Below are 21,810 nucleotides of genomic sequence, written 5' to 3' on the forward strand. Positions count from 1 at the left end.
CAAGAAGAGATTTTTTTTTTCTGAAAGACTTATGCAGATTACTCCCACTAGTAATCACATAAGACTGACGACCTCAATATAAAAATTGCTCCCACTAGTAATCACATAAGACTGAATATTGACCTCAATAAGTAAAACAGATAACTGAGCATAAATTCTTTTAAAAACAAAAAGAAGCAGCCTTGTTCACAATTTCCTATTGACAATCTTCTGTGTCTTCAGTATATAGCATCAACTCTGTTCATGGGGTTCCCATCAGTAAGTAGAATGTCAGTGCAACGATAAGGAGCAAGCAGAATGGCGATGAAAAGGTCTGGTAGGCAACTGACGGCATAAAAATGTCTTCATACTTATAAATGCTGACTACATGCTCCGATACGGGCGGAGAGTCAATGTCATGTCGTGTTATGGAACCTGTAGCAGATAAAAGACAGAAAAATAAAACGCACAAGGTTCAAGTTTCATGTTTATTAAGGTTTTGATATACTGCTTATTATAAGACTAAGCAGTTTACAAAAAAATTAATGGGGATTAAAAGAAAAAGAATTACATAAAATTGCTTAAAATTACATAAAAAGGCATAAAGGTAAACATAATAACATAGAGAGATAAAAATAAGGTAAAAAGGTGGAGGGACCCAGGAAGAACTACAATATCTTGACAGGAAAGAAAGTAAGGGAAAATTACAAAAGGCAAAAAGGGTAAAGGAATTTTACAAATACCTCTTTGATTTATTTTGTATGTTTTATTTTGTTTTGTGAGCATCACAATGTACAGAGCATTCAACTGAGACCGGTGTCTCTAAAATAATCCATTTGAGACACCTTCTTGCAACGTGAACCTTGGCAGCTTGCAAAATCAATGAAACCAGATGACATGAAAATCCAGTTAGGATGCAATGCGTGAGAAATGAACAAGATCAGAATATGCTGTAACGCAGGGGTCTCAAAGTCCCTCCTTGAGGGCCGCAATCCAGATGGGTTTCAGGATTTCCCCAATGAATATGCATGAGATCTATGTGCATGCACTGCTTTCAATACATATTCCTTGGGGAAATCCTGAAAACCCGACTGGATTGCGGCCCTCAAGGAGGGACTTTGAGATCCCTGCTGTAATGTGTGCTAGGCAGCGGTGGTGTAATCCTAGAAAGCTTTTGCCATAGGAAACCAGTCTATCAGCTGGATAAGAGGTAGACAGGTACGATTGATGAGGACTGATGAGAGGTTAATGGTGGAAAGTTCAAGAAAAATGGAAATCTGGGTTGCAGATTACAAAGAGATGTTAAACAACAGAGGCATTAGATTCTTGTGGTAACTCAGATAAGATAGGAAAATATTTTTTTTGGGTACTAGCAAAAACAAATCTCACAATTCATATGTTTCTAATTCAAAACAACAGGGAACCTACCCCCCACCCCCCAAATCAATGGGTTTTTCTGGTGTTTGTTTATGGAATTAGATTTAGCGCCTCTCTAAGCTTATACCCAATCAAAGCAATCCACAATAAGTTCTAGTTACAACTATAATCAAATCTATAACTAAATCTTTTAACATAAAATCCATATACAATCCACTCCAAGGCTGTTGGAGCCAGATCATGAGCCCAAATATACCAAGTTTAAAAAATAGGTTTTCAATCTTTTCTTAAAGCAATCTACTCATAGTTGGACCTCAGTCCTAACATCATTTGGAAGGGAAGGAGCTAAATAAATATGCCAATTCTTTTGTAGAGTCAAGTCTAGCCTAAGCCATAGGAGGAATTACTAATTGGTTTTGGGATTGTATGAGTAGAGGGCCATTTTCGATAGTGCATCCAAGTCTGACTTTGGATATTTCCTGCAAGACACCCAAATGTCAGGGAGAAGAAATATGGAGCTATCAAGGGATTATACCAAAAAATAAAACAAAAGGTTTTTGAAAACTCTTTTCTTTCCTACTGAGGTAGATAAATTATTGAAAGCATCTCGTATCTAACCATTATCTTATACAGTTCCCCCTCCGAATCCACTGTTTCAGTATCCGCAGATTGGGTTATTTGTGATTTATTTTTTTTTAACTTTATTGATTTTCAAACTTTGATAGTGCAATACAAATAGTAAATTTAAAAAAACCTGCAAAAAACACACCATTTAACCATATAATTATTACATTTTAAAAAAACCCAAAACTCTACATCGGACCTTCCCCAGACCTTACCTGGTGGTCTAGCAGCGAGGCAAGATCGATCGTCCTATTCTCCTGCCCTGTGCAGGCCGTCATCAAAATGGCTGACATGAGTTCCCTTTGTTGCCTCACGACAGCCATTTTGATGACGGCCTTGCACAGGGCAGGACCATAGGATGATCAATCCTGCCCCGCATTGCTGCTAGACCACCAGGTAAGGTCTGGGGAAGGTCCAGGACACAGGAGGGAGGCAGGGGTGGGTCAGAGCCGGCCCTAAAAATTATCTGAGATTTTTCAATAGTTGTGGGCCGGCTCTGCCCCTAACCCCTGCGAATATTGAGGTTCTGCTGTACATATCATTAAAATATCTCCACAGACACATGCCATTCAAAAGCATATGTAATTTCTATTCAGCACTAGTCACATTTCTTCTCCCTTCCCCAACTCTACACCTGGTATTCCACTGAGACATCCTTTTCCATGTCTCTTCTCATTAAGTCCTCCATGAATATATACCTATGTAGATCTGCAACTGGAATAGGGGAAAATGTGCCATTATATTGCACTGTAAGCGTGCACGTTCTCAACTTGTTTTGTTTTTGTAAATATTTAAATTACTTGTTTTATGTATTGCTTTCACCTGGATCCTCTAACTATAAAGGGAGATTTAAAGATCAAAATTAGACAAGTAAATTAAAACCAAAATGATCAACTCGCCTTGAATCGCTGGACCCCAAGCAAACAAATAGTACCAGCTCAAATGAAGGTCCACAATGGTTTCATCTCTAGGAACATATACTGGGCGTTTGAACCGACAAGTCACACGGTTGTTTTCAAAGACACCTTCTTCATCTCTGGCTGGGTTTCTTTGAATCTCTTTAGCCCACTGTCCAACATTGTAAAAATGTTGTATTCGGACTCTGCCATTGTCATCATGAACACAGGCCATAACATCATCTCCACCCTGTACATGCGACAAAGAACATTTCATAAGTAAGCTTTCTGTATACAGTATGTTAAAATAAATCATAAAAATATTTTAGGTTCACATTTATCAACATTTTTAGCTACTCACTTACAGTACATCATTTAAATACTTCCAGAGACCTTCCAATAATGGTCTTTCCGTTTTCCCCAGTCTATACTTAATCGGAATATCATCAATATGTTTGTAATTGTACATCCCACTTTCTGAGCACCTCACATAATGGTTTTAAGTAAATATTAACCAAGACTAGGGACAAAACTGACCCTTGTGGAACCTCATCCTTGAGCGCCCTTGGCTTGAAAACCCATCCTTGGTCTTTATACATTGTGTTCTGTTGGAGAACTGTATCTTTGTCATCAAGAGACCTCAAACACTCAAATATAACAGCACAATCAACCAAGTCAAAAACTACTGTGAGATCTAAAAGAATGACAGCTAGATCACAACTCCTAAATCTCTTCTCAAGTTATTGAGCAGAGACCCTAATGTCATCTCCATGAAGAGGTCCTTTTCAGAGGTCCAGGGGTTTGGATCGAGAAACTCATGCTCTTCTTAAAAAAAAAATCCACAAATCAAGCGTATGTTCTGCCAGTTTTCCAAGAAACATTCAGGCTTTGATGTCTGAGACTCTAAATCTCTGCTGCTTGAGTGTGCAGCTGTGTATTCATTGCTTGCTGCTAAGAGCTTTTCTTCAGGGTGTGGAAATGGAACTCTTTACTTGCTGTGCCTGTACTGTATCAAATCAACACAACTAGGGGCACTTCCACTCCTTGATGATCTATCTCAGGGGTCTCAAAGTCCCTCCTTGAGGGCCAGAATCCAGTCGGGTTTTCAGGATTTCCCCAATGAATATGCATGAGATCTATTAGCATACAATGAAAGCAGTGCATGCAAATAGATCTCATGCATACTCATTGGGGAAATTCAGAAAACTCGACTGGATTCTGGCCCTTGAGGAGCCGGACTTTGAGACCACTGATCTCTCATGCATGCTTTTATGTGGACTGGGGTGTGAAAGTATTCATTTTGTAATACCATGTGCTACACGTTTTATGAGAGAGAGAAAATATTTTAGGGGTGTTGTAAAAATGAGGGGACTGCCCATGCTTGTTATTCCAGGATCAAGAGTGTGATTGCTTATGTACACCTGACCAACAATGGGCTTTAGTGTTACTTTATCTTTCACATGCCCAAATTGTTGGCAGTCATATAACCCCAGGGCCTTCTGCTATACATTCAAGAGCCTTGGTGGATTATACATATATTTCTTTACCACTGAGTATTGTTTCTTCTTGGGTGATTTTTTTTTTTTTTTTTTTAATATCCTTTATTCATTTTCAAAGTTACATTAAGTGTTAAATATATTCATTCACATTAACAATAAATACATCACTTACAAACAATCATTGGTACATTACATAAATTCTTATCTCTTCTCCTTTCCCATCCCTCCCACCCATATATTCCATTATCATATAAAACATGTAATAATAAAATCCCCCCCCCTACACCTTAAATTGTAGGGAAACAATTTCAATTAATATTTACAATATTTTGTTAATGGTTTCCACACATCCTGAAATTTCTTAAAATACCCCCGTTGTAATGCAATAAACCTTTCCATTTTATAGATATGGCATAAAAAGTTCCACCAAAAGTTATAATTTAATCTCCTCCAATCCTTCCAATTATATGTGATTTGCTGAATGGCAACACCAGTCATTATTAAGTAACAATTTATTATTGTTCGCAGAAATCTGACTTTTTGCTCTCATTTCCATACCAAATAGCACAGTATCATAGGATAATGCCACTGGGTTATCTAATAAATTATTCTTGGGTGATTTTATTACTCGGGTAGATATTAGATCTCAATACTAAACAGGTCTTTAGGTTTCAAACCACATGTGATTAGGTTGCTCCACGCTGCAGGATCACCCTTGATTTGGTATTTAGTGCATGTTTGTTTATTAATGACATTCTAGACAACTTGAGGCTTAGATGTGATCTTTGGTTAGCACCAAAGCACCTTCAAAACTGGTGCTTTTTTAAGAATATAAGAGTTGCCCTACTGGGTCAAACCAAAGGTCCATCTAGCTCAGTATCCCATTTCTAACAGGGGTCATTCTCCAAACTACCTGGCAGAGTTCTAAAATGTAGCAAGAATCCAAACTACTTTCCAGGTCCATTTTATGAGTGTCCAAGCACTTACCTGATTGGCCTGCGGTAGAAACCTCTACTCCAGCTTTGTAAAAAACAACATAAGATAGGCGCCTACTTATTTAGCCACCTCTTATAGAATTTCTCCCTTAGTGCCAGTTCTATAATGGTATTAAAGTGTGCCTAATCCCTAATAGAATAATAGTACAACGCCACTTTGGCATACCAAAACTTAGATGCAACAGCTTTACACTAAATCAATGGCAGGCATAAGCTGGCATGCCTAAGTGCACCTTGCATTGCACTCATTTGATACTATTCTATAAGATATGTACATTGCTAGGTGGAATGTTCATGACATACTATGCTCCACTCCCCCTTTCCCCTTTATGGGTACCATCTCCCTGCTTTGTTCCATCCCTTATAGGAAATATTCCACCTAAATATGAAATATATAACAGGGTTTGTCCTCTCTTTGTGTCCTCTAAAAATGTCTGCCCTCTCCTTCTCTACCCTCTCTTCCCCTGCTGGTAGAGCCCAATTGCTAATACATGCTTTGCAACTAGCACAAGACTCTGTGGAGAGTTGATGTTCTAGATGAAGACTTTATTAAAAGTTCAATTTCGTAATCCACATTAAAAAAAACAATGGCTGCCGTGAGTTCCCGTAGTCTCTCGAGATTACGATGGGAACTCCCCACGGCCATTTTCTATTGGTGGTCTACACAGAGCAGGAGCGTAGGAAGATCGCTCCTGCCCCGAAAGCCTGCTAGACCACCAGGTAAGGCTGGGATGCCGGGGGGAAGGCGGGAAGGAGGTGGGGGTGGGTCAGAGCCGGACCAAAAGATATTCGCGGTATTTCATCATTCGCGGTCCGGCTCTGCCCCTATCCCCCGTGAATCCGGAGGGAGAAGTGTACACATTTTTCCTTTTGGTTGCTTATTTTGGCTCTGGTCAACCTTTTGCACATATATGGCTTTCCTATAGTTTGTTTAGCAGCCTTATGGTTCAAATCACTGTGCATCTTCTCTTTGGATCACTTGTCTTCACTTTGCGACAGTGCCCTTATTAAGGCACGTGTGATACACTCAGGACTCCTTTTACGAAGGCTAAACTATGGGGTTTTTTTTTCATTTCCCCCCCCCAAAAAAAAAAAAAAAAAAAAAAACCGCAAATATGTGAAATCACGATTGCCGAAACTGCGAATGGGGAGGGGGAATACAAAAATGCAACACTACACTGATCATAGAACCGCAGTGATGCTAAAAATAAGCACAGTGAAGGTGAACCAAACATGCAAATACCCACTTAAAAGAGCCAACCACTTAAAACTTATAGCTTTACCGTGTAAAAAAGTCAATCCAAGCTGCTAAGCAAAAGAAGGCAGAAAAAAAAGTATGCCTTGTGGTTAATGTTTTAACACCATGTGAATGGGACAAATCCTAGTGAAAATGCTTTGGGGCCCTGCTTTTAGAAATTATTTTGATTTTTCAATAACATTGCCTGTGCTAAGTTTGTCTATCTAAATGGCATCAACCGTAATCCAAAGTGTTATATTTACTATGTTACTCTTTCTCTGCCTTTATCACTTTCTTAATCCTTGTTTATAGTTTATCTGGTTAGACAGACAGTTACATGCTCATATCGTGTCCAATAATTTTCAGTGGCATTTAACTGGTTACCGCTGCTGAAAATTAGTTGTTAGCACCTAAGTGAAAAACAGCGATTTTGGAGATATTCTGGGGGTGGAATCAATAGTTGAACAGATCAGTGCTAATATTCAGAACTTAAGAGGCTATGAGTTATTATATAACAGTAGGACTATGATTTATGTGGTTCCATTTATGCAGTTACCCTTGCCGGTTACTCCTAGAGTTAGCCAGAGAAAGCTTGCCTGAATCACTGCCAGAAGCAAGATCAGTTGAATACATGGCAGACTCTGGGAGGGCCAGCAAAAATGAGCATTCAAGACAGTAAGAAGGGGGAGAGAGAGTTGGCGGTATTGTTCAATGGAAACCCTACAGTCCTAGTGGCAAAAAAAAATAAAAATTGGAGGATTACATCGACCGCCCAAAAGGTCTCCGAGGGCCACCACTGACTCGTGGGCCTTGCATTGAAGAACACTACTCTATGGGCTCTCCCACTTTTCCTTAAAGGAGGAATTGTTGCTGGAAAGGTTATGGATCCTCTTCTAATTCCTCACTAATCTACTTGTCCTTCTCACAGAGGCAGGGAATCTCTCCCAATTCCTGGTAGGCTTTCTGCTATTAAGTTTGGGGATAACAAAAGTAGCAAATGTGATATATTCATTGCTTGTAGTAGCTGTGTGTTATTTGAGTAAAAATAGGAAAAGAAATCTCTATCCTTTGTGTTATGATTGTTGAGCATTTAAGCTATAGAGGTATTCATTAGGGATTAATAAAAATTTATTGGGGAGAAAACCCCCCATATGTGAGCTAAATACACTGGGCCCAATTTTCAGACTGCAGGAGGCAGCCCAGCACCTCTAGTGGTCAGCGGCAAACCCAGAAATTCAGTGCTAGGGGCCATATCCAGTGACTAGCATTGAATTTCTGATCTATATTAAGCTACATTTGACATAGCTAGCCAAGCCTAGATTCATTGGCTGGCGGACTAAGTCACAGCAGCCAAAGATAGACCTCTTATTTAGGGAGGTCAATTTGGTCGCTCAAATTAGCCAGTCAGCCAGTGAATATTAGTGCTGACCGGTTATGTCGCATGACATAGCCAATGACCGGATTAGCCGCTAACCGGGATATTAGGAGCAGTTCTCAGCCGTCTAAAAAGAACTGAATATCGGGCAGATTACTTACAAGCATCATTAAAACTGGTTTATCTTACCATTTTCTTATCAGAGGAATATCCAACTGCTACCCAGCCATCGGTATCAGCACTTAGCTCAAATTCAACATCAGCCCCTATCCTTCGATAACTTAGAAAATAGTCGCAGGTTTCTGCATTGCATCCGGGTTTACCGTACCTGAAATAAAAGTTAGGCATTTCCTCAGGTCTCCCGCTGCAAAAAGCAAAGATAACTTTTTCTCATTAAGTTTTGTACCCCCCACTCCCCCCATATCTGTTTGTTTCAATGGATATTGTATAGATTCTGATTCAATTCTCAGGTGCCAGTGCCTATGTCCCGCATAGACAGACATTCTGGTAAAGGATGAATCACATAATAGATGAGCAAATTCAGTCTTTTGTTGTACATGAGCCCCCTGTATGTGGGACATAGGTATCAGCACATGCAGACAGAACCAGGTTTACGGGGCACTGGACATTGATAACGCTGAACTGACAGAGTGAGGGTAATGTTATAACTGGTAGCCTACATCAAGAGGCTAAAAAGGTGCCTATTCCATAAATAATAACAATAACAGTTTATATACCGCAGGACCGTGAAGTTCTATGTGGTTTACAATGATTAAAAGATGTTACAGATTGAGTAGAATTAACAAAGTTAAGAGCTATTGATAAACAGCTTTAGAGATCAGTTATTGTGGACTAAGACTTTACAGGTCAGTTGCCTAAATATTTCAGGAAAAGATATGTTTTTAGGTTTCTCTTAAATTCCCCATAAGTAGTAGGCATAAGCAGTTGTTCCAGGTCTTTACCCCATAATGCTGCCTGATGTGCGAGAAGATGTTGATGGTTTTTTAAATTTACATCCTCTAACCAGTGGAGAAACAAAATTTAAGTGTGAGCTTCTCTTATGTCTGCTGGTTGTGAAAGAGAAAAGGTCAGTTATATATTTAGGGGCTAATCCGAAGAGCCCCAAATGTCCAAAGCCAAGAGGGAAATGGCTTCAGGAGCTTCTGCTCTGGTAGGAGCTCCCTCACCCCCCACTTTTCCTGGCAGGGAGAGGGGCAAGATGGGGGGAAGGGACTTGGAATGACACAACCACACTCCAAGGGACTTAGTTTGGAGCTGGGGCAATGAAGGATTAAGGGACTTGCCCAAGGCGCTGAGTGTGTTTCTGGTTTGTGTTTCAGTGGCAGGTGGCATTTGAGGACATCGCTGTCTCTTTCTCCCAGGAGGAGTGGAAATATTTAGATTAAGGGCAGAAGGAGCTTTCTTTACAGGGAGGTGATGAAGAATTATGAGAATCTGATCTCCCTAGGTAAGGATTGCTTTATCTGCATCTAAAATATTCAAATAATATGAGACATCTTTCTGTACTTCTTTTGCTCCAGAAACCTCCACGGATGATCAGGATCTTTTTGTACTAATCTCTATCTTAAGCATGAAGGCTCATAAGATTATCCTGTGTGTCCTCCAAGTTTTTTCCCCCTTTGAAATCAGAGATAGATTATTCTCTGTTTTTTTTGAAGAAGAGCTAAAATGTAGGGTCAGCCAAAATGGTCAGAACCTGGCTGCAGAAGATTACATTGTACCTGGAAGCAGTCTTTGCCACTGAAAGTGGCCCCCACAATATTAGGTGGTAGGGGTTAAGTGAAAGGCGTACTGACAAACGCTGGTCCCAGGTTCAGTTCCCTCACAGATGACTCACCAGGAAGTAGAATAATAGACACAACCAGAGGTGATTGCATAAAGAATATATTATAGAAATAGGCTTACAGAAAAGTAATATTCATAAGCATTACAATTAAGCATGGTTAATTTAATTAACAAAGGAGGGTGAGAAACCTGATGGGATTAAGTCTCTGGCTTGATCTGTGCACCATTGTCCTAAGCACCCTCTTAATCAGACATTAACACCTTTTAGCTAGCCATGATTCAAGCAGGGCTACTTGAAACTTAAAATATATCAATCAGGGCTACTTAAAACAGTTTCCCTGCACTAAGGGTCTATCTGCCTTCCCATGCCAGGGTCAGATTGATATAATCTCCCAGAGGCCTCTAGGCTGACAGCGACCAGTGAAAAGTAAGGTGCTGTGGTCATTGATTTGTGCTCACCCTATAACAGGTGTCTTGAGTGAATAAAAAGATTGAGCACCACAGCTCTCCTCTTGTGTTTTCCTTTGTTCCACCTTGAGGAGGTAGAATCTACTGTTTGGGTGCATGATGTAGATCAGGGGTGCCCACACTTTTTTGGCTTGCGAGCTACTTTTAAAATGGCCAAGTCAAAATGATCTACCAACAATAAAATTTTTTAAAAACACAAAGTACATAATTATCATTTGTATTCGGGGGTTTTATCAGAGGTCAAGGCAGATGACTTTAAAATAATGCAATGTCACCTCAGTAACAACTATACAAAAATAGACAAATATACCCCCTCCCCTTTTACTAAACTGCGATAGCGTTTTTTAGCGCAGGAAGCTGCACTGAATGCCCTGCGCTGCTCTCGATGTTCATAGGCTCTCTGCGCTAAAAACCGCTATTGCGGTTTAGTAAAAGGGGGCCATAGTGCAAAATATAGGCAGCAGATATAAATTCTCAAAATGAACACATTTTGATCACTAAATTGAAAATAAAATCATTTTTCCTACCTTTATGTCTGGTGATTTCATGAGTCTCTGGTTGCACTTCCTTCTTCTGTAAAGCCAATATTTCTTTCTTTCTTTCTCCTCCTGGCCCCCCTCTCTATTTCTGCCTTTCTTTCTCCAAGTCTCTCTCCTCCTGGCCCTCCTCTTTATTTCTGCCTTTCTTTCTCTCTCCCCGTGCCCCCCCCCAAGCCATTGTGCTGATTTCCCCAAGTCTTTCCCTACCCTCACCCCTCAGCCACCATGCCAATATCTCCCTGCTGCTTCCCCGAGCCAGGTCTGGCACGCACAAGCGCCGGGCTCACAAGACCCCACCCCCGGCGTCAACTCCAACGCCGGAGAGGAAGCTCCAGGCCAGCCAGGCAGCGATTGGCTGGTCCAGAACCCCACCCCCGATGTCAGAACCGACGCCGGAGGTGAAGTCCCGCGAATCCGGCGCCCACATACGCCAGGCCCGGCTCGGGGAAGCAGCAGGAAGAAAAAGATGGCAAAGGCAACACGATCGACTTTGGGCACCCCTGCCCTATAATATTGTCTGACACTAAACTGCTCCAAAAGCTGAAGAATTGTCTCCAGGATCACCATGTGATAAGAGTAATACAAGAAATCCTCACCAACTTCTGTTTCTATGTAGTAGAGCAGGGTCTCTCAAATTGTGTACCATGAAGAGATTCCAGCATTTTACTTTATTTTAAAAAATTCCCTTCTTAAATATACACTAGAATAAATGACATGTAAGTCGCGTACACAAGAGTCTGTTAGTGTCTGTGTGCATAAGGATACAACTGCCCTAACAAGCATAATTTTTTGACGTGATTGGTCCTTGAAAACTAACAGCAAGAATTTTTAATGTATTAGTTATCCTAAGTTGAGCAACAAAGCAATCAAGGCTTTGTTACCCTTTGGATCTTGTTACCTCTGCGAACGTAGGTGCGCTACGGAGGTTAGCGCGTCGGACATTTCATCACACGCTAACCCCTGTGGCAAGCCAAAAAACTAATGCCTCATCAATGGAGGCGTTAGCGACTAGCGCGCCAGGCAGTTTAACGCGCGTTAAACCCCTACTGCAGCTTGATAAAAGGAGCCCTTAGATTTTCAGCTCTGACAGAAATCGGAAAAAAAAAAGAGAACGACTGCAGATGGTGGATGATGAAATGCGAGTTTGCTTGTCGACTATCGAGCTGTATTTTGAGTTAATTCACACTTAAAACCAAGCACATCCATCGCGTCGATTATCAATTCTATTCTATTTACTTTACTTTAATAGTTACAATTACCCATGCAGAGCTTAAAGAACTTTAAATCAATGACAGAAATTTAATGTTATGCTGATTTTGCAATTTTATAATTGAAATTTTTAATGTGCTATGAAAAAACATTTGCTCCATAAAGACATATAGGTGTCGTTGTCTTAGAAATAAACTAGTAGAATTCCTGCAGAAGTCTCAGGTAAAACAAACCTGCATACAGATATACACTGATTCATATTTCATAAAGTATGATTCCACCACAATCTAGCTACACTTCCCCTCCCCATTCGCGGTTTCTGCACTCGCGATTTCACATAATCGCGATTTTTTTCTGGGGAGGGGGAAAATTTAAAAAACCATATTTTTTACCTCCCTGCCACCTTCCCGGCCTTACTTGGTGGTCTAGCGGGCTTTTGGGGCAGGAGCGATCTTCCTATGCTCCTGCCCCGTGCAGATCGCCATGAGGAAATGGCTGTAGGGAGTTCCCATCGTAGTCTCAAGAGACTACAGGAACTCACAGCAGCCATTTCCTCATGGCGATCTGCACGGGGCAGGAGCGTAGAAAGATCACTCCTGCCCGAAAGCCCTCTAGACCACCAGGTAAGGCCGGGAAGGCGGTAGGGAGGTGGGGGTGGGTCAGAGCCGGATAATCGCGGTTTTTCGCCATTCGCGGTCCGGCTCTGCCCGTATCCCCCGCGAATAACGAGGGAGAAGTGTACACTGTAGACCAGAAGATGCCTGTGTACAGTACTTACAACAGCTGAAGATCTGCAGAAATTTAAGCAAACGTTAAAAAAAAAAAAACCCACTCGTTTTGCATCATGAAATATGGCACTTAGGGCTCCTTTTACGAAGCCGCGTTAGCGGCTTTATTGCACGCACCTTTTTAGCGCGTGCTAACTCTCGCGCTAGCCGAAAAACAAGAGGAGGCGGTAGCGGCTGTTAAACCGCTAACGCGGCTTCGTAAAAGGAGCCCTTAGTGTGATGTAATACCTTAAACAGTGAATAGGAAGTTATGTGCTCTGCACCGTCAAGTATAGCATTTGGTAAGATATTTGGGTGCGATAGGCAAGCAGCTTTGTTAATTGTTGTGTGTGTATTTTAATTGTTTTATTGTGTATGTATATTTTATAATCCGCCTTGGATAAAGGCGAGCCAGAAATTGTAATAAATTAAACTACTGAACATACATACAAATATGCCTAGGATGACTTTATGAGATATATTTTCATTTATTTTTCTGAGATTCAGCTCACTCCATTTTCAATGGGAGCTCAAGATAGGTCACATGCAGGTACACTAGGAATTTCTCTGTCCCTGGAGGGCTCACAATCTGAGCAGCCCTTTTACTAAGCTGAGCTAAGAAATGGGTTTAGTGTATCCTTATACAGGTAGGAGGGAATGGGTGGTACATTCCTGGATTTTCAAAGGATCACACCCTCACTGAGGCTGAAGTTGAACCACCTTATGGCAGGTGGTGCTAACCTGCAGAGCCAGAGGGGTGGGGCCCAGGTAGAGAGTTAAATGCCCTAAACAGAACAATTCAGGGAGGCACCAAGTGATGGGTTTCCAGGAAGGCTAAGGAAGAGGCAACTGAGGCTACGATGCCTGAGGGGAGTACCAGAGGAAAAAAAGTAGCCAGAGCTAAGTATTTCCCTGTGGTGGAAAACTATAAGCAGTCAAGTCAGCCTCCAGGAATGAATGATACATGGACAGAAGACTGCCAGGGTAGGAGAGAACCTTGATGTGTACTTCTAGGGACTGATACGAGTTCAAAGCAATGAATCAAACTAACAGAATAACCCCTTGGCAGACAACTCATATTTGGCTGACCTAATTTCTATGACCTAAATGAGTTTGCCCCGTACATCATAATGTCTCCTCTTGATTAAAGAATAAATAAAATAGTAATGTGAAATGTAGCAGAAGACAGAATTTTCCAGCCTTTGGCCAGAAGGAAACAGAAAGATATGTCACTGGAAAGTGGGTAATGGGTGAAGGGGTAATGGGGTTATATTGCATGTTTATGTTAGACAAGAAATGGGGTGGAGTGAATGATATTTCTTAGTTGTAAATCACTTTAGCTTTGGAAACAAATAGACTCTAATTCTCAATGTATTTCTATCAATAGGTCTTTTATGATCAATTTCAAACATGATGAAATAGACCCTACCCTTATTACAAAACACATAGATGAATAAACAAAAATACTGCAATAAAATTCATGAGCCCAGACCTGAAAAGATATATATGAATGATAAGATCCAAGTTCACGTCATGCTCACCTAAAGCAGCCTTTGGTTTTTCCACAGTCATCAACACGTATTTTTGCAAATGGATCCACAGGAGGAGCAGTAGGAAAAGGGTAACCTGCACAATAAGAGTACAATTTAATACCTTGAGGGCATATTGGAAGTAGAAAAAGTAGATTGGTCAGATCATAGCTTGTTAACCCTTTTGTATTTAGGTCATCCTATGAGATTAAGAAGAAAGTGGAGACACGTAGAATAAGACCACAATTTGATGTTAAAGAATTAGAAAGGCAATGGTTAATAGATGTGAATCTAGATGAAATAGATAATGTAGATGCTATGGCATAGTGCTGCCCTATTCAGGAAAAAAAAATTTGATTTAGCCCGTTGAATCGATTTTTCAATTCAATTCGATTTTCCTGCCCAATTGGGTGGTTTTTTCCAAACATCCTGTTGGGTTTATTTTATAGCCTCTTTGCCCTCTCCTACCCACATTGGTCCTGTGGTGTAAACAAAATAAACAAACAAAAAATACTTTTCCTCTCTCTGTTAAATCCTAGCTCACATTCACGGTCTAACACCAGCTCTGGAAGGATACACATTTCAAATCTGACATATTGTAATCACAAAACAGAAAATAAAATCATGTTGGTCCCATGTTGGTCTGGTTGTCTTCTGATCAGGCTCTTTCCTTCTTTCTTCTTGCTAACTATCCATCTTCCATCTCTGTCCTCCCCTTATGTTTCCCTTTCTTCCTCCAGAGGTCTGGCATCTTTCCTTTTGTTCATCTCCATCCCCCCGCAGCTGCAGCAATGGACCCCACCATTCACAGATCTACCATCTCTCTTTTTCTCAACTACCCTTTCATCCAGCATCTCTCTTCTGGGTCCCTGTCCCTATTCTTTCCAATACTGTCCCCCTTGTGTCCCTGTTCCTATGCTCCCTCCATGCCCAGCATCTTATATCTCCCCATATCCAGCTTCTTCTTTCTTTCTTCCTTACCTTCTGTATCCCCTTCCCCCGGTGCAGGCTTTCTCCTACTATCTCTCCTGCCATCCTGCACCCTGCCCACCTACTTTGGAGCAGTATCTGTCCCACTTGTACCCTTCCCCTTGTGGTCTTGCATTTCTCTCTTCCTCTCTCCATTAGGCCAGCACCTCTCCTCTGCTTTCCTCACCCTCTTTTTGGTTTGGTCTCTCTCTTCCCTTCACCCCAGGTCTGGCATCTCCCCTCCCCTCTCTTACTCCTTCCTCCTCCTCCCTCTGTACAGGCCTGCCTCCCCACTGCAAAGGCCTGCTCCCCCTGTGAAGGCCTGCCTTCCCGCCGCCAAGGCCTTCCCCCCCGTGAAGGCTTGCCTTCCTGCCACCCCCCCCCCCTGCTGGCAAGGTCTGCTCCCTCCAGCTTCCCCGCATTTACCTTAAGCTAATACGGCAGCCTGCAGGATCGCTGGTGCTATAGTGATCCCTGCAGCTGCTGTCATTCTCAGTGGCACGTTTTCTCTACCACAATCCTAACCCTGACGTCAGACGAGGGGTGGGGCCATAGCAGAAAGAATGTGCCATTGAGGACAATGGGCAGCTGCAGGGATCGCTATAGCACCAGCGATCCTGCAGGCTGCCATATTAGCTTAAGCTGGTAAGAGCAAGGAAGCTGGGGAAACATTCAGGCCTTTCCGACTTACCCTCCCTCTCAAGCAGGAGCAGCAGCAGACGGCCAGCAAGAGGCAGTGCTGCGGCTGCTTTAGGAAGGCACAGGGGGAAAGGTCGGACATCGAATTGGAAGGCTGATTTTTCTTAAAATTGAATCAATTCGAATCAATTCACCTGATTCGAATCAGTGAATCGATTCAAATCATGAACCGGGCAGCACTACCATGGCAGCACAATGGAATCTACCAAACTATTATGACTCACTTCAAGTTATGAAAAGATAGCCTCAATAATAATTATGCTCAGAATACCTTATACAATCCAATGGGAATTCTGATTCCACTTTCTCAAAACGAGTCAGTGGTGTTGGAATTCTTCATCATTCCCAATACATGGAAAGTACTCAATATGTTTTTTAGAGATATATGTTTTTAAAGATTTTTTTCTCTCTTTTTGCTTTTTAAAGATTTTTTCCTATTTTCACATCAATATAACTTATTATAGCTTAAATAGCTTGTATATAGAAAAAGGTTTAAAAGTGCATCACTTAACTTAAATCCTTATCGGTTCCCCTTCCCGTTTCGGAATTCTTTTTCAAGGTTGGGGGAACAAGAGATAAGGTTAATCCTCAACCATACATTTACTACCACTGGCTATCAAGAAAGATAACACAATGGAATGACAGTTTAGTTGATGCTTTAAATCTGGTGGCGCCAGAAAAAGTAATAATGTTAAAAGAACAATATAAATCTTGTCCATGGAGATCAGAAGCGATTTTTCAGGTTAGAAGTGAGGTAAGAAGAGCAGAACATTTATGGCACAAAACCCAGAATGTTGAAGATCATAATAGCTTTAAACTATGGGCTCCTTTTATCAAGCTGCAGTAGGGGTTTAACACACGTAATAACGCGCGTTAAACCGCCTGCCGCGCTAGTCGCTAACGCCTCCATTGACGAAGCGTTAGTTTTTTGGCTTGCCGCAGGGGTTAGCGTGTGATGAAATGTCCGACGAGCTAACCCCTGTAGCGCGCCTTGATAAAAGGAGCCCTATGTCTATTAGAATATTTAGGTCTATGTGAAAATGAAAGAAATCGCTATCCTAAGGAAAGAGTTGTAGGTGACTTGAATCAACCACAAGAGTTATTTGCTACAGTTAAATATTTGCTTAATGGCTATGAAGGAGCTGTTGAATGTTATGACCTTGATGAAGACACATATGCACGATTTTTGGCTGATAAAATGGGGTAAGATCAACATTTACCATTAGATGACAGTTTGGCTATGGAGATTGATAACGAAGGGGGAACATGGAAGGTATTTGAAGAGATAGACGAGAAAGAGGTTTGTAATGCTATTCGTAATTGTACACCCAACACGTCCTATTCAAGATCCATGTTCGTCATCTGTCATGAGACGGCAGAAAAGGTGACTCCGGGGATTACAAAGATAGTTAATAAATCCTTAGAAGATGGAGTTTTTCCAAAGGACTATAAACAATCTACTGTACAACTGGTTCTGAAAAAGAAAGGTTTAGATATGAAAAATTTCAGATCAATTTCAATTGTTCCCTTTATAGATAAAATTCATGAAAAAAATTGATCTACCTCGGACAATTTTGTGCAAGAAATCAGTTGTTTGGATTGTAACCAATTCGATTTTCGCAAAACTCACAGTGTAGAATTATTATTGACTTTACTGTTAGATACCTTACAAATGGGTTTGGATCAACATGTAACTTTCTATTTAATATCTTTAGATATATCAGGAGCCTTTGACTCAGTAGAACTTCAGATATTATTGTTGAGATTAAAAGATTTAGGGATGGGTGGTACTGTTCATCTTGTACTTGACAGATAGATTTTTCCAAGTAAGGAATGGGAATAAGATCTCAAGTAAATTCCCAGTGAAAAGTGGAGTTTCACAAGGATCAGCGCTTTCCGCATTATTATTTAACATCTTTATGACTTCAATAGGTCAGCTGTTTCAATCATTAGGGGTCGAATATCAAATATATATGGACGATATTATTTTTTTCTTCCCAGTGTGTGTATGAGCTAGAGAAACAGAAGAGTAATTAAATGAGTGAAGTTACCGAGTGGATGGAAAGGCAAGGTCTGAGATTGAATGTAGAGAAGACAGAGGTTATGTTGGTGGGTAAATCTGATCAGGAGAAATGGCCAAAAAGAACTAAAAGTGGTAGATGAGGTATTGCAAGTGAGGGAATCAATGACAATTTTGGGAGTGAGATTGGACCCTGGGCTTACAATGAACTGTCAAGTGATAAAGATAATACAAATATGTTTCGCTTAGATAAATGTATTGTAACGTGTGACACCAATGCTTTCACCATTTGATTTCCATGCCATTGTACAGGTCATGGACTGAAACTGAGGGGCACCAGGCCCAGGACAAATATTAGGAAATTCTGTTTTGCACAATGAGTGGTGGACGCTTGGAACGCTCTCCCTGAGGAGGTCATGATGGAGACCAACATTCTGGGATTCAAGAGCAAGTTGGATGCACACCTTCTTGCAAATCACATTGGGGGATACGAGTAAACAAGGTTTCTCAGAAGGGAACACCTGTCTTGGCCTCCCCGGGTGCAGGTTGCCGGACTGGATGGACCTAGAGTCTGATCCGGCGAAGCCATTTCTTATGTTCTTATGTTCAATGATCTTGTCGCAGTTGGACTACTGCAATGTCCTGTACCTGGGAATAACCAAAGCCAGTGGATATAGATCCTGACTTTTACAACAGAGATAGACTGAAAAATCACAACCGGCAACTTTTTTCACATTATTCAGAAATGTAAATGTGGGTTGGAGAGATCAGATTGAGTACTGAACATAATTCAACTCCAGAGAATTGTAAACAAAAAAATTATTTAAAAAAATAACATCATCATCTCTGCAATAGAAAACTAGTCATTCAAAAAACTTGTTAAACAGCAAGTTCTGAGTTCTCAGGGGGGGGGGAGGAAAAATTAAGGAGGAAATTTCTTAGATTAGAAGCCTTTGGGGGATAGAGAACAATGTCTACTGTATTTGAATGTCACTGACCCTGAGTTACAACTGGGTAAGGCAAGAGCTAAAAAAAATCAATCGGTACATTTTATAAATTTAATAGCACTACTTAATCTGAACTATTTCTGGCCCTTGAATAAAGACAAGCCATTTTTTCCTTTCTGCCTCGTTAAAATTTCACCACACGCTCTATTGTATACGGTTCATAGACAACGGCGCCCGCGCCGCTCTCAATTACCGTTTTTAGGGGCTCCGACAGGGGGTTTTGTTGGGGAACCCCCCCAGTTTACTTAATAGACATCGCGCCGGCGTTATGGGGGGATGTAACCCTCCACATTTTACTGTAAACTGAACTTTTTCCCTAAAAACAGGGAAAAACTTTATATTGTAAAGTGAAGTGAAGTTTTCAAATATATCAATTATATTGCGGCGCGATGTCTATTAAGTAAACTGGGGGGGTTCCCCCCCCACCCCACCCCCGTTGGAGCGCTAAAAACAGTAATTTAGAGCGGCGCAGCAGCATGCGCTGCGCTCAATTGTCTGGGCGCGCCTTTGTCCCGGCGCGCTTTTGACCTGACACCATTGTATACTATTGTTTAAGTGATAGAGAAACAGCAGTGCAATAGGACACAATAACTAGGGCCCTCTTTTACTAAGCTGCGGTAGAGGTTTCTACCACGGCCCGCGGTGCTAAGCGCTCCGACGATGCTCCGACGCTGATAGGAATTCTATGAGCATCAGAGCACTTAGAGCTCCAGGCCGCGGTAGAAACCTCTACTGCAGCTCAGTAAAAAGGGGGGTAGGAAAGCAACCTACAATAACATAATGGACACCACAATTTTAGTGTACCATCCTGCTGATTAACGATTAAGAAGCAACTTCTTCCTTCATCGTCGTCCATGTTTTCACCCCTACACACCAAGGGCCATATTCTATAAATGGCACCATCAGTTTGGCACCAGTAGATCACGCCTTGATCACGCCTCCCGGCACCTAACTTAGTTGCTTTAATTGGCATGGTAATTGATGTTGTCTTTTAAAACCAATTAAAAATAATAATAAAAAAGTAGGTGCTGATAGGAAAAAATAAAAGCAGGACAAGGGAGAAAGCACAGAAGATGACCTAACTGGCCGCCATCTTGTTGGAATATTCATTTCTATCTCTATCTCTACCTCTGTCTTTATATTTTTATCTTTACTTTTCATAAATTGTTTCTTCAGGTACTTTAGTTAGATTGTTAGCCTTTGGGACAGTTAGGGAATTTCCAAGTACCTATCTTATTTATTTGTATTTATTGTATCTTTTAATGCATCATTTTTGTAAACCGCTTAGAAACCTCACAGTTATTAGCGGTATATAAGAATTAACTTTAATTAAATTAATCCTGCCAGGGAAGGCGCCAGAATCGTACCTACAGCATGGCAGCTAGCAGCGCCTAAGGTCAAAGTAGGTGTGGTTAGGGGGCGGAGATGACCTTAAGCACTGCTAGGCCTGATTCTCTATAAAAAAAACAAACATAGGCACAGGTAATGCAGGCCTTTAAAGCTCTGGCTTTCATTACCGGTGCCTAAGTTTTTTCTTAGGTGTTGGTAGCCACAATTCTGTTAACAGCGCCTAAGCATGGTTGACATACGATCAGTGCCATTTCTCTAGGCACCAGCCGATTTAGACGCCATTTACAGAATCCTGGCCCAAACGCCTATGCCAAAAGCAAGGCAAACTGCCTAATAATAGTATCTGTTGCTGAAAACAATCCTCTCTCTACAGGGAGCTGCTGGCCTTTGTGCTGAAATAAAAACAATTTCACATTGACATACAAGAAAACTCCCCCCCCCACCCCCCCCACACACACATGAACAAATTCCCCCTTCATCCCAAACTGAAGGATTCTTTTCCAAAATTAAACTACCGTAGTTATTTTTACTGCCTTAGAAAATGAAGATAAAAAGAAATCAATGATATCAGATCTCTGAGACGTAATAAAACCTTCTAGAGGATTATCAAATTACTCTTCAAATCTTGTGTGTATGTATCTCTCCCGTTGTCATACGTAAGCATCACAATACAAGGCTGAACCTTAAAAACATACTTAATAAGCAAAGCTTGAATTGACAAAACACCGTTTGCTACGATTAATAACTGAGCATCCGGAAAGGCGAGAATTTAAAGGCAGTGAGGAGACAGATGGCAATTGTATTGTGCAGCTAATCCACCCCCACCGTATGCATGTCCTGCAGTATTGCTACATGTGCCCCCGCTGCTGACCTTCTTCCGAAAGGTATCTGAGATCGTAAAATTCAGAAGCGAAGGTGCTGTAGGTGTCCTGGTGCAGTTCATCAAGGGCCGGATCCCCCCGCTCTCTGCGGCCACCCCGTGCAGTGCTCTCATCTGCAGGGCTGCCGCTGGCGAGTCCTGCAAGCAGCAACCAAGCTCCCCAGCCCAGGCACTGCAGCATCCCTAAGACACCGTACAGAAAGAGCAGAGGAGACAAATGAAAGCCCACAGAGAGAACACTTGGATGTGCTCCAGGTTAAAAAGAAACAAACCGTTGCAATGGTATTCTTGGTCTGCAAGACTGTCGATTCTCCACAGGATGGCAGTATTACACAGTCTCCCCGTGCTGCCACCTCCTATTCTATCCCCAGGAAATTAAACTAGGGGAGGGAGGTCATTTTGTCATTTGAATTATCCAGTGGGGTAGTTTAAAAACTCAGAGACTGCCAAATGTCAGTAATTTTTTAAATGAGGAGAAAGAGGGGAGGGCTTGTTCAAATTCTCCTTGATATAATGCATTTCTGACCTAAATTTCGTTCTAGTGGATCCTAGAAACAAATAAAACAAGAAAAAAAAATCCAAACC

At 41.4% G+C, this 21,810-nt stretch overlaps 1 protein-coding gene across 1 annotated transcript; it reads right to left on the reverse strand.

Annotated features, from left to right (window-relative positions):
- Positions 1-241: 241 nt before the first annotated feature.
- Positions 242-21,406, reverse strand: LOC117354940 (DOMON domain-containing protein FRRS1L-like). Its single transcript, XM_033932902.1, has 5 exons — positions 21,217-21,406; positions 14,313-14,397; positions 8,172-8,310; positions 2,880-3,126; positions 242-414 (listed from the first exon to the last, which is right to left on the reverse strand). The coding sequence occupies exons 1-5, from the start codon at positions 21,404-21,406 to the stop codon at positions 242-244; spliced, it is 834 nt and encodes a 277-aa protein (XP_033788793.1).
- Positions 21,407-21,810: the final 404 nt, after the last annotated feature.

The sequence above is a fragment of the Geotrypetes seraphini genome, chromosome 2 (genome assembly GCF_902459505.1).
Source record: "Geotrypetes seraphini chromosome 2, aGeoSer1.1, whole genome shotgun sequence".
Lineage (NCBI taxonomy): Eukaryota > Metazoa > Chordata > Amphibia > Gymnophiona > Dermophiidae > Geotrypetes > Geotrypetes seraphini.